At 42.1% G+C, this 13263-nt stretch overlaps 1 protein-coding gene across 2 annotated transcripts in view; it reads left to right on the top strand.

Moving 5' to 3' along the window:
* The window catches only part of plxnb1a (plexin b1a), an 88640-nt gene that overhangs the window by 66426 nt on the left and 8951 nt on the right, over positions 1–13263 (top strand). For both annotated transcript variants that reach the window (XM_080899931.1, XM_080899930.1), the window contains 15 exons: positions 3486–3622; positions 3705–3878; positions 4541–4775; positions 4883–5125; positions 5997–6173; positions 6295–6443; positions 6544–6644; positions 6730–6947; positions 7230–7408; positions 7503–7569; positions 8586–8732; positions 9690–9864; positions 11274–11377; positions 11489–11573; positions 11934–12106. In XM_080899931.1, the coding sequence (XP_080756057.1) occupies positions 3486–3622; positions 3705–3878; positions 4541–4775; positions 4883–5125; positions 5997–6173; positions 6295–6443; positions 6544–6644; positions 6730–6947; positions 7230–7408; positions 7503–7569; positions 8586–8732; positions 9690–9864; positions 11274–11377; positions 11489–11573; positions 11934–12106 (2364 nt within the window). The remainder of the gene's footprint in view (positions 1–3485; positions 3623–3704; positions 3879–4540; positions 4776–4882; positions 5126–5996; positions 6174–6294; positions 6444–6543; positions 6645–6729; positions 6948–7229; positions 7409–7502; positions 7570–8585; positions 8733–9689; positions 9865–11273; positions 11378–11488; positions 11574–11933; positions 12107–13263) is intronic.

Here is a 13263-nt window from a genome sequence, read left to right as displayed (position 1 = left end):
TGTATTATCAGTGCACTGGCTCGCCACACACCACTCTGCACAGCACACTACGGCAGAACATCTCATTAGCATTCCGCTTTAGCATATAGTTTCACACATTAATAAACAAATGAAAAGTACATAAAATTGGTGTTGGACATGTGTCCACTAAGCACTTATTACACTCGGTGCCCATCAGCTAATCAAACATGTTTTATGTGTCTGTACTACTTAGCTATATCGTGTGCGGAACAATACAACTCACCTCTCGTATGGCTACGGCAGACTGGCAGCGATTACTGCAGCCAGCCTCACCTAACCTGTTTCCCCATTACACTGACATTTGTGGCAAGTGGAATAATACCACATAAACACTGTTACATCTACATATTCTCATGATGTCAATGTATATGAACAACAGTGTGAAGCCCTTATAGATAGCTCAGGCAGGCACTTCCAGCTGCACTTCCTCACACACTTGCAGTCTGTTTCTATCTATCTACAGATTTTCTCTCTGACATGCCTGCAGTACCTGCTCTTTCAACCCCTTCATCACCTTCAGCATCCACCTCAGCCTCAGTGGAAGGGGGAATATTTATGCATCGCTCACTAATGTCTTTCTTTTGCATGGTCCTCTGATTGGCTCAGAAGCTAGACACCTAAATTCTGTTCTTTTCTATTTTAACATCTTGAGATCAAAAATCTTTTTCCTGTGCGTGTCCTAGGCCAACATAAGCACCATTAATCTGTCAGTTAAATGTGAGCTTTCTGGCTGAACTGTTATAATCAAAATGAAGTTTACAGCAGTAACAGTTCTATTCATAGCAGTAGAGCTGTAACTACATACAGGGAGTGCAGAATTATTAGGCAAATGAGTATTTTGTCCACATCATCCTCTTCATGCATGTTGTCTTACTCCAAGCTGTATAGGCTCGAAAGCCTACTACCAATTAAGCATATTAGGTGATGTGCATCTCTGTAATGAGAAGGGGTGTGGTCTAATGACATCAACACCCTATATCAGGTGTGCATAATTATTAGGCAACTTCCTTTCCTTTGGCAAAATGGGTCAAAAGAAGGACTTGACGGGCACAGAAAAGTCAAAAATAGTGAGATATCTTGCAGAGGGATGCAGCAGTCTCAAAATTGCAAAGCTTCTGAAGCGTGATCATCGAACAATCAAGCGTTTCATTCAAAATAGTCAACAGGGTCGCAAGAAGCGTGTGGAAAAACCAAGGCGCAAAATAACTGCCCGTGAACTGAGAAAAGTCAAGCGTGCAGCTGCCAAGATGCCACTTGCCACCAGTTTGGCCATATTTCAGAGCTGCAACATCACTGGAGTGCCCAAAAGCACAAGGTGTGCAATACTCAGAGACATGGCCAAGGTAAGAAAGGCTGAAAGACGACCACCACTGAACAAGACACACAAGCTGAAACGTCAAGACTGGGCCAAGAAATATCTCAAGACTGATTTTTCTACGGTTTTATGGACTGATGAAATGAGAGTGAGTCTTGATGGGCCAGATGGATGGGCCCGTGGCTGGATTGGTAAAGGGCAGAGAGCTCCAGTCCGACTCAGACGCCAGCAAGGTGGAGGTGGAGTACTGGTTTGGGCTGGTATCATCAAAGATGAGCTTGTGGGGCCTTTTCGGGTTGAGGATGGAGTCAAGCTCAACTCCCAGTCCTACTGCCAGTTTCTGGAAGACACCTTCTTCAAGCAGTGGTACAGGAAGAAGTCTGCATCCTTCAAGAAAAACATGATTTTCATGCAGGACAATGCTCCATCACACGCGTCCAAGTACTCCACAGCGTGGCTGGCAAGAAAGGGTATAAAAGAAGAAAAACTAATGACATGGCCACCTTGTTCACCTGATCTGAACCCCATTGAGAACCTGTGGTCCATCATCAAATGTGAGATTTACAAGGAGGGAAAACAGTACACCTCTCTGAACAGTGTCTGGGAGGCTGTGGTTGCTGCTGCACGCAACGTTGATGGTGAACAGATCAAAACACTGACAGAATCCATGGATGGCAGGCTTTTGAGTGTCCTTGCAAAGAAAGGTGGCTATATTGGTCGTTGATTTGTTTTTGTTTTGTTTTTGAATGTCAGAAATGTATATTTGTGAATGTGGAGATGTTATATTGGTTTCACTGGTAAAAATAAATAATTGAAATGGGTATATATTTGTTTTTTGTTAAGTTGCCTAATAATTATGCACAGTAATAGTCACCTGCACACACAGATATCCCCCTAAAATAGCTAAAACTAAAAACAAACTAAAAACTACTTCCAAAAACATTCAGCTTTGATATTAATGAGTTTTTTGGGTTCATTGAGAACATGGTTGTTGTTCAATAATAAAATTATTCCTCAAAAATACAACTTGCCTAATAATTCTGCACTCCCTGTACTGATGTAATGATGTAACGGTATAGCAGTTCAGCACGTTCTTCAATTCAAACAAGTCGGGTTACTCAGGCGTTACGCACGGTGAAATGCTAAGCAGACTAGTTCATTTTCTGTCTCTCTTATCAGACACGCACAGATACACGCACTCATGCGCGCGCACACACACACACACACACACACACACACACACACACACACACACACACACACACACACGGTCTGCATATGTGAGAATCAGATAAGACATTGCTTTTCTTTGTTGTGAAATCTAGCTGCCAAGATCACTTATGAGGAAAACTGGGTTATATTCATACGTGATGTTAAATGTTTATGTGTCCATAAACACCCTTCTTATCTGCAGAAACTGCTGCAGCACAGTGCAGCAATTTACAAGAAATTAAACAAGCATTTCAAAAAACCAAACAAAACCAGGCCATCTCAGGGGCATTTTCACACCCAGATCACAGGCAGCAGTTATTTAGTTTGAACTCTGCTGTGATTCCCCCTGAGTTTGCTCCAGTTGCACATGCAAGAACACGCTAATCGCCCTGGGGTGTGGACCAAAGCAGATGGACCCAGACCTGACCGAGATGGGCGGGAGCGGGGGGGTCCCCTGGTATTTTTTAAAACGCCTCCTTTGGAGAAAGTGATGAGGCTGCAATGTGTCAGCACTCGAGTGTGGCATTAGGAAGAGTCGTCCACAACTGCTGCTGTTTGTGAGAGAAGCTTTCTCACAACAGAAATCTGGCCAATTACGGAAACCTCAGCTCCCACATGGATTTTCTTAATAAGGCCTCAAAGTGTGTTTGAAATGCAAGAAAGGCACTGCAATACAATACAGTAGGAGCGCATCTACTTATTTACATAGCAGAAGAAGGACTGAAGCCCTGATGGTAGACTTAATTAAGTCTACCATCTTTGCAAATGACAAGCAAATGAATTGCTACCTTCAACGGCCATCAGGCACACTACCAGTGTTTCCCAGAATGCCCTGGCCTTTCTTTTTATCTTCCCTATAAATCTTCATCTTAGTATTGAGTTATCGATTACACTTTTATTCTTTGCGTCTCATGCTTGATCTCTCTTCTCTCTCCAGAATCCCGTGCTAAGCAGCATCTTCCCCCACAGAGGGCCCAAAGCAGGTGGCTCCTCTCTCACCATCACAGGCCAAGCACTGAGGACAGGACACCTGAACGAAGTCAGCGTCTTAATTGGAGGAATACCGTGTGATGTGTAAGCACTTCCAGAATAAATCCTGTTCATGCTGCAGGATTTGATTTGTGGGTTAAAATCTAAAAGACGTTCCTCTTCTCAGGCGCGACATCCAGAAGGATCACATCAGCTGTCTGACCCGAGGCAGCAACAGGACGGGAGAACACGGCATCACTGTGCGGTTTGGTGGTGCAGAGCGCCACCTGAAGGGCTCGGTGTATCATTACACCCCCAACCCAAACATCACCAAGGCTGCTCCGTCCAAAAGCTTTCTCAGGTGCTTTAGTGGAATATAACTGTATACATCTAGTCCATTAATGAAGTCAAGTAAAATGCTTTTAATATTATAAAATCCATTTTTATTAAATCACCAATAAAATGGATCATCACCCATATTATCTATTTGATGAGCTTAAAAACTTTAGTTTCAGAGTCTAAAGAGAAACATAAGTTTTTCCATATTGAAACAAACCTATAGAAAGCTATAGAAAAGGGACACACACGGTTTATAAAACAAACCCCAATCCAAGATTAATACAGTCACCTCACAGCAATCTGCTGGCCGGCCGGGGCCTTTCTGTGTGGAGTTTGCATGTGCTCCCTTTGCCTGCATGGGCTCTCCTCCCACATCTTAGGGATTTTGGTGATTCTAAACTGGCTTTAGGTGAATATGATTGTGAGTAGAGGACTGTAACTCTGTGTTAACCCTGTAATGGACGGTCAGTGTGGCCGGCGTGTGCTCTCCTCTCACCCAATGACAGCTGGAATGGGCTCAACACAGGCTGGGTTAGCCCCCCAAATTACACTTGTATCAGTGCATGTGTAAGGTATTAAGCAATTCGGTATTAAATATTGCAGTATTGTAAAAGTGACGACAGACATATTAAATTAACACAAATCCACTGAACTCATTTTCTTTCCTACTGCTTTCCCCCACAGTGGAGGCAGAATCATCACAGTTTCTGGTCAGAACCTGGATGTGGTCCAGGAGCCAAAAATGAGGGTTACCCTCAGTCCTCGTGATACTCTCCCTCCCAGGAGGCGGAGAAGTGTGGTTAAGAAGAAAGAAGGAAGCCTGAACCGAGGACAGGATCACCAGGGTCCGCTGAAGAGATGGAGGAGGATTGTTCCAGAGGCGGACTGCCCTGAGGGGACGCTCTGCCATGTCAAACAGGTGTCTTCATGGGATTGTACAGAAATGATTATTTACTGCACTGATTTTGTTTAAAATACGCATCCAAGGATTATCTTCTTTTTCACTTCCCCCGTGCTCTCTTCCAGTACGAGTCTCGCTGCACGGTGAACAGCTCCTCCCTCATCTTGTGCCCGACCCCAGCCGTGGGCCCGGAGGCCATTAATGCAAGGGTCAAAGTTCACTTCCTGTTGGACAGCCTTCATTTTGACTTCAACACCGTGGGTAAGGAAGCCTTTAGGTATGAGCTCAACCCCACGCTCTACAAGCTGAACCGGAATGATCCCAGCAAGCCGTACCATCACAAACCCGGCAGCATCATCTCTGTCGAGGTGAGTTACGGGAACCTCGAGCTCGAAATAAACTGGCACCACTTTGTTTCTGCTCAAGACTGTGTTAAACAAACAGTCTCACAGTGTTGTTGAAGTCAGTCTGAAAAAATAAAATAAAACGCTAACAATGAATAGAAAACGCAACAACATGCCACTTTATGGAAGAAGTAGTTGTTGTGGTTAGATGGACAAAACTCTCTGGTGACAGGTCTGTCATTTCCTGTTTCTGTACTACTTTCAGCAGTGTGGTAAGTTTTAACAGTCAGTTTCTTTAGTAAGGTCCCTACCTGAGAGAAGCAACCTCTCTGCACTGCAGTAAAGTACACTGCGCTGCAGGCATGATAAGAGCTGTATGAATGCTCCTAATATGGAAAGGAAATTGGATAAAACCCATATAAATCCCACATTTAATAATTGCACACTATCAAAATAGTCATAAAAACGATCATCGTGATTGACAAAGTAATGCAGATAATGTGTTTCCTATTTCATGTGGAGTCATTCTCAAGGCACACTCAGACCAAATGCTGTATGCATACATTGCCTCCTTGTGGGCACAATATGCAACTACATCTTTAAATAACATAAAAGGCTTTAAGAAGTCTGCATAGGACCACCTCCTATCCTCAGTAAGTCTTTCCACTTACTGGTTCAGGTTTCAAAGAACATATTGAGAAATAAATCATATGAATGTCCTTCTATAAAATATAAATGATAATAACATTTTATTGAATGCTGCAGCTGAGTGGAAGAAGAGCAAAATTACATTCTTTCCGCAGAGGCTGGGTTTCTTCTGACTAAACACATGAAATGCTGTTGTGTTTTGTCAGAGCTGCTTTAGAAAAGCCATACTCTGTTTTTTTTTATCAAGGGAGAACATCTAGATCGAGCCATGTCCAAGCGCGAGGTGGAGGCTTGGATAGGTGACGGCCTGTGTTCGGTGAAGACCCTGACACACAGCCACTTGTACTGCGAGCCACCGGCTCAGCAGCCCTCGGTGAAAGGTAGGAAGAAGCAGGATGGCGTGGACAGTCTGCCTGAGTTTACGGTGAGTACATGATGCAAAGAACTGTGAATTTGAGTTCAGTGAACCCCCTCTAGTTCATATAGTAAATACTTAGGATTTCTTGCTGTAGTGTTAAACTTGTTCTTTTTCACCTGCTTTTCAGGTGAAAATGGGAAATCTGAACTTTTCTCTGGGCAGAGTAGAGTACGACAGCCAGACACAGTCTACATTTCCTCTAGAGGCTCAGGTGGGAGTCGGTGTTGGAGCATCCATAGTGGCTCTCATTGTGCTCATCATAGTGCTCATATACAGGTAAACATGTTCAATTCACTGAGCATCAGTTTCTCCTTTGATCAACATATTGGTTGGTTTTGGCTGTAATATTGCCTTTTCATCATGGCTTGTGGGTCAGGAGAAAGAGCAAACAGGCCATGAGGGACTATAAGAAAGTCCAGATCCAGCTGGAGAACCTGGAGACCAGTGTCAGAGACCGCTGTAAGAAGGAGTTCACAGGTAACTTCCTCTTTTTCTTCGGGACTTTTAGAGAATACATGTCCTTAAAGTTAGACTAAACCAAGACCTTTATTCTTTTTTTTAGACTTGATGACAGAGATGATGGACATGTCCAGTGATTTGGTGGGCTCTGGGATTCCCTTCCTGGATTACCGAACGTATGCTGAGCGTATTTTCTTCCCGGGGCACCAGGAGTCCCCACTGAGACGAGATCTGGATGTCCCAGAGAGTCGAAGGCAGACGGTTGAGCAAGGGCTGATTCAGTTGTCCAATCTGCTGAACAGTAAACTTTTTCTCACTAAGGTAAGCCTGCACAGCTGCTTTTTATTAAATCTGTGTTTATTTATTTATGCTGCCTACATTTGCAAAGCAAGCCCCTTTGCAACCCACAGAATTGTTGGTTCTATTTTGCTGCTACTACTCTCCAATGTCAGCCTTATGTGCATGCAATAGAAGGATGGGGAGTTCCCATACTAGAGATACAGAGCTATTCTGCCAAGGTTTACCTGGTCTCGACAGAAACGAGGGGGATTTTTCACACACAGATTAATTAACTCCATATTCTCACCTTTTTTGTTTTTCTAGTTTATTCACACTCTTGAGGTGCAGCGGACCTTCTCCCCCAGGGACCGGGCCTACGTGGCCTCTCTGCTGACTGTAGCTCTGCACGGTAAACTCGAGTACTTCACAGACATCCTGAAGACGTTGCTCAATGACCTAGTGGAACAGTATGTGGCCAAGAACCCCAAACTGATGCTGAGGAGGTGATGCCGTTTTTTTAACCTGTCCTAGTTGGCGAGTAGGAGATGTTTTTCATCCACGGATCATTTACATGTGTCTCATTTTTTTCCTCCCCAGAACTGAATCAGTTGTTGAGAAGCTGCTGACAAACTGGATGTCCATTTGTCTCTTCACGTTTCTGAGGGTAAGTTGTTTTAAGGTTGACCAGACATTAGCTGGTTAGACACTGGCGGTCAGTGAAACATGACGAACATCAGTTACTACTATAGTGTTATTTGAAGTTATAAAAAAGAATATTTTTACTGTCTCTTTACTGTGAAGTTTTTATGTCAGGAAAATGTTTTAAGAGCCTGAAAAGGGGGGAAATCTGCTAAAATTGTGCTTTCAAGGTCATTTTTAACAACTTTGGTACAGAACTGCTAAAATTTCTTCCCTTTGAAACGCACAGCACAGTCTTAGCATTAAGATGATCAGAAACATTCATTAGTTTATATTTTTTGTTAAAAAAAAAAAAATTAATTCAATTTGATTTACTTAATTTTTTTAACCCTTTAAGGGGTATAGTTGGTAGAGTTTACCCTTCCTCTTCCTCTAAAAGACAGTGTTAGGGTTTTATCAGAAAACCTTTTATGTTCAAATGATTCTGAAAAAAGACAAGATAATTCTTGTTCTAAGAAATAAAGCAAAAAATTTGATTAAAATAAACTAATAAAAAAAAAATCACACGATGGTGTGTACTATTTTCTTCACAGTATTAAAGTATTAAAACTGGCTTTAATTTCTTTTTTAAAGAGCAATGGGAGGCTCCGGTGTTAAACTAAGCAAGAAGACAAGTCCATCTAAATCTCTAGTTTGAGGCCTGACAGTTCCTCAACAAGCAGTGTCGTTAAATAGTACCAATAATACCATGGGAACACACAAGTGCTTGATGCTAAAAACTCTCATCTTCATATGATTAGATACTCCAATAAATGTTACAAATAAGCAGGAAGGAGTGCTAACTGCAGCGCTGCATGAATTTGCTGTCAGTTGTTGAATTATAACATTGAAACACTTCATTATAGGAGGAACAGATGCGCTGTATTTAAAGCACATTTCACAGAAAGTCAGTGGAGATCAAATGTCGCTCACCAGTAAGACAGTGTGACTGATCAGAAGTGGAATACCACTTTAATGAATGAATTCTTCATGCCTGGCCAGGAATCAGCAGGGGAATCTTTCTACATGCTGTTCAGAGCAATAAAGCACCAGGTGGATAAGGGACCTGTGGACGCTGTGACTGGAAAAGCCAAGTACACACTTAACGACAACCGACTCCTGCGAGAGGACGTGGAGTACCGCACACTGGTTAGAACTCACACATCCTTTGATTGCAGCATTGTTAATGTTGGAAGGAGAAACCCATGTTTTCCTGTTTGGTTTATTATCATATGCTGATATTTAACTGAATAAGCTAATAAGCTAAGTACGTCCTTACTGTTTCCACAGGAATTAAGAGATTTAATCAAATGCCTACACATCAACGTGTTGATGATTAATTTGTCATCAAGACTTGAGAACCTTTATAAAAGCAGATTTTTGTCACTTTGGTCTGGAGCATTCAGGGTTGCATAAAAACAATACAACAGTCTTACCAGGAGTGGGTGTATCAGGAAAGAATGGTCAGACAAGCTTGAACAAAATTCAAGAGCTCCTCAGTTTAAAGTTGATGACAGTACAGTTAGAAAAAGGATGAATAAGTGTGGCTTATTTGGAATTCCTGCCAGAAGAACATCAAATTGGGTCATGTGACAGGACAATGCTCCCAAACGCAGCAGCAAATCAGCTACAGATTGGATGAAAAAGACAAGAATCAAGATGTTGCAGTAGCCTAGTTGAAGTCCAGACATCAACCTGATTGAAGTTGTGATGGGGCCTTAAGAGAGAGCGGTGCATGGAAAAATGTTCACTAACCTCAAAGACCTGATGTGAGAGTGGGACAAAGTGTCTTAATGCTTAAACTGATGACATTTTATGTTATTGTTGCTAAAGGTGGTTATACAAGCTACTGAGTAATGGGGTGTGCTTTTCACATAACTTTGACATCTTTAAAATAAAACATGACTAAAATTAATGTAAACGTCAAACTGTTAAGATTTAAGCTTAAACAATTTAAAGTCAAACCAGTGTGGATGGTTGCACACAAGTGAACACTCAAACACTCCTCCAAAGTGCCGTGTGTCCTACAGTGTTATCAGTGTTACAGTGTCCTACAGTGTTACAGTGTGTTTTATCCATAACCAGCATTTGTGTACATGTGTCCAGACTCTAAATGTGGTGATGCCAGCTGCAGCTGCCAGCGGCGGCACCACAGCGCAGACGGTTCCCGCTAAGGTGCTGGACTGCGACACCATCACACAAGTAAAAGAGAAACTTCTGGAACAAACCTGGAAGGGAACATCTTTTTCTCAGCGGCCGCACATCGACTCGTTACATCTTGGTGAGTCAGATTCATTTCACAACAGCATAACTCTTTCTTGTGTTTCAGTCTTCTCTTATGTGAGGATTTTAATTATAGAGATGCAGACGTTTTTTTTTTTTTGTGTGAAGTGCATAAGAGAAAACAAAACAACTGTCATTGAGTCAGTATTTAAACATTAAACAACCTCACCAGTCATCTAAACAACACTCGGTTCTGGTTTGAAAAAGTAAAAGGTGAAAACGCATCTGCTGAAAAGATATCACTTCTAAATCTGAAATAGAATAGAAACTAGTGTATAATTACATCTTCCAACAAATTCATACATTGTGATGAACCTAGAATTAATCCATAAAAATGAATAGGAGTGGAAGCTGCCGTATTGCTCTTCCATCTTGAATACAATGGCCGATGGAATACAATGGAAATCGCCACTGCAACGAGCACATTTCATGCGTGTGACCAGCCACATACGTAGTACATCAAAGGTGGAGGAAAAGAGAACTTGCAGGTATTAATGTGCCATAGAAGTCAAAACACTTTCATTAATGTTTGTACCTTTGGACTCAAGCTATGAAGGATCGTACCTGTTTCATCATCAGAGAAATGAGTGAAAAGCCGAAGGAAAGAGACAACGCCACAGGCATCTTAATAAAATGTCATCACCTGAGCAGACGTCAGGGCTCTAACACACAGAAATGTGCAACAACATGCTAATTTATTCCTGATATTGTCAGCAGATTAGACATTTGACCCTCCCGTCTCCGAACAGCTGCGACACCCGACTAAATAGCATCAATAGCTGGTTATAGGATAATATTATACCAGCTAATGTTAAGCTCGAGTGGCCCGAAAATCACACTTTCCATCTGATAAACAGTTTGAGTCATTCTCACACACTCAAGTCAGCAGTGTTAGATCCATTTGACAGACACGTTCAGGGTACCCTCAGCAACTTCTCAGTATCTCTGTCATCAGTGAGAGGTGAATGTCACTCGCTCATCAACTCGTATCTGTTTAAATTTTACAGCCTGCGCCAGAGTAAATAGACATGGACACATTGACAGTTGAGGGAAACAGGAGACTGGCGGCCAGAGATGTTTGTCTGCTGTTCATCTGTAATCTGTCACTGCCTGCAGTCAGTGACAGATTACAGTCACTGTAGGTAGGATCATGCATTTGAATTGGTGAGGGGTAAGAAAGCCAAATTCAGCTGACTGCATTCTGCAGTCCACTGGTGTGTAGTTGTGACATTTTACACAGTGCACCTTTAAACAAGCAAAGCTGCCAGCTGGTCTACCAGATTCAACCCAGGAAATAACATCTGTGGTCCCTGAGGGTTTTCGTTTTTATCAATCCTCAAAGTTTACTGTCTTAATTCTGCAGCTATTAGCACAAGCTCAAGGTTACCTGAACATTTCTCCCTTCAGAGTGGCGTGCAGGTGTTGCAGGTCACCTAATCCTATCAGATGAAGACCTGACATCAGTAGTGCAAGGTTCATGGAAGCGCCTTAATACACTGCAGCACTACAAGGTGAGTGCTGACATCACACAAACACTGATACACACACACACCTCAACTCATTAAAGTTTTGGAAGCAGTTTTAATCACATTGTGAATGTTGTCATGTGACTGTGTAATCAGGTCCCCGACGGAGCGACGGTGGCCCTTGTTCCCAGAAACAACAAACATCACCTTCACGACAGCCACGATTACATGCCAGGAGAGAGTAAGTTCATTATTATCTGTTACCCCTGTGTTGGTATTATGGTTATACGTTGCTGTCTGTATGTAGACAACTGCATCTAATGGCAATGGTTGGCGACCTTCATTCAGACGTTTTATCTGAGCAGATGAACTCAGTCTAAATAACCAGAGGAGGGCGCTGTTTGACTGTTTATGCATATCCTATTTTACAGTGGCCGTGACTTAGGTGTGAAGATGAGTTTGTGGGGGGAATAAAAGCTGTAATAATGAACAAAAACATCAGTTGTTCACTGCGTACAAACACTTGAAACAAAGACAAACAGCTCAAATGTAGTGACCTGTTTCTCACCTACCCATCCAACTGTTTGTCCCCTCCTACCAGAGACCCCTATGCTGGATGATGGGGAAGAAGGAGGCGTGAGACTGTGGCATCTGGTAAAAGCCAGCGAGGAGTCTGAGCTGCCCAAGCACAGGAGAGGTAGTGTGAGAGAGAAGGGTGGGGAGCGAGCCAAAGCGATCCCCGAGATCTACCTCACACGCCTGCTCTCCATGAAGGTAAAACACATGGTCTGAATGGGGACAAACAAGGTGGTGGTCACTCACTAATATCTTAATAGGTTTTGTATATTTAAATTGAACAGACATCAGATGGTACTTATACCTCTTTTTTATTTTTCATAAACAAAACGTGTTACTGAGTGTTATTCAGGTTTGTGTTGCCTCCAGGCAGCAGAGTAAACAGCTGGGAACACCAAATGTAGTGGTTTTGTTGTGGATTCTCCACAGTTGATATACAAATATGAAATGAGTCAGCAGCAAGAAGGTGTGATGTGCAGAGACATGACATACATGTTCACAACAGAGATGCCACAAAACCCTGCTACACTCGGTCCAATCCAACAAATCCAAGTTTTTTCATTTAGAGATTACATAATTGAAAAACATATTTGCTCATGTTCCATATTTTCCTTATGAGCCAGCCAACACTGAGTATGTGAACACGGTGGCCTTTGTGACTATGACGTGGTGCTATTTTGAGCTCACGTTTTCACAAAGAAACCTTTGTCAGTTAGGAACCAGCGTGAGTCTAAATTATTTAGAGCTCATGAAATATTTATCTTTATAATGTATGTTGACCCAAGACGTTATGTAGTAATGATGAACAATGAATAAACTGGGAACACAGTGGATTTAAGATGCACAAATGTCAAATAAATATTTGGCTTGTTTTTGCCGTTACTATTACATTAATATTTAATTGAACATGTTTCCATAGTTTCATGTCAGCGGCTCTGGCATATAACCACCCCTTTTACACAAATAGCATCCAGCTTTGGACCTCTGCACACCTTGAATGTGCATGTGAGGAGCTGCTACACTGATGCATCAAAAAACAAGAGGAAGAAGAAAGGATTTCTTTTTTCCTTATCACTGTGATACTGTCACCGCGGGTTTATGACTGACGCCTCTCACTCCATGTGATCTCCTGGTGACCCTGAGCTAATTAAAGGTTTAAGAAAATAGATGATTAAGTGAGGATAAGATGACCAGACAAAATAAACGAACTGTATATTTCATAAGTTGCAATGTATGCCTGTGCTGCTTACTTGCAGAATTGTTTCAAGAATTTAAATTGGCCCATCCATGATGGGAGACTTTAAAAAGTCCCCAAACAAACAAAAATAAAAATCTATTTGTCAAATTCTGTACAT

This window comes from Rhamphochromis sp. 'chilingali' (assembly GCF_963969265.1).
Source record: "Rhamphochromis sp. 'chilingali' genome assembly, chromosome: 12".
Classification (NCBI taxonomy): domain Eukaryota; kingdom Metazoa; phylum Chordata; class Actinopteri; order Cichliformes; family Cichlidae; genus Rhamphochromis; species Rhamphochromis sp. 'chilingali'.
This window is presented reverse-complemented; position numbering and strand designations above follow the sequence as displayed.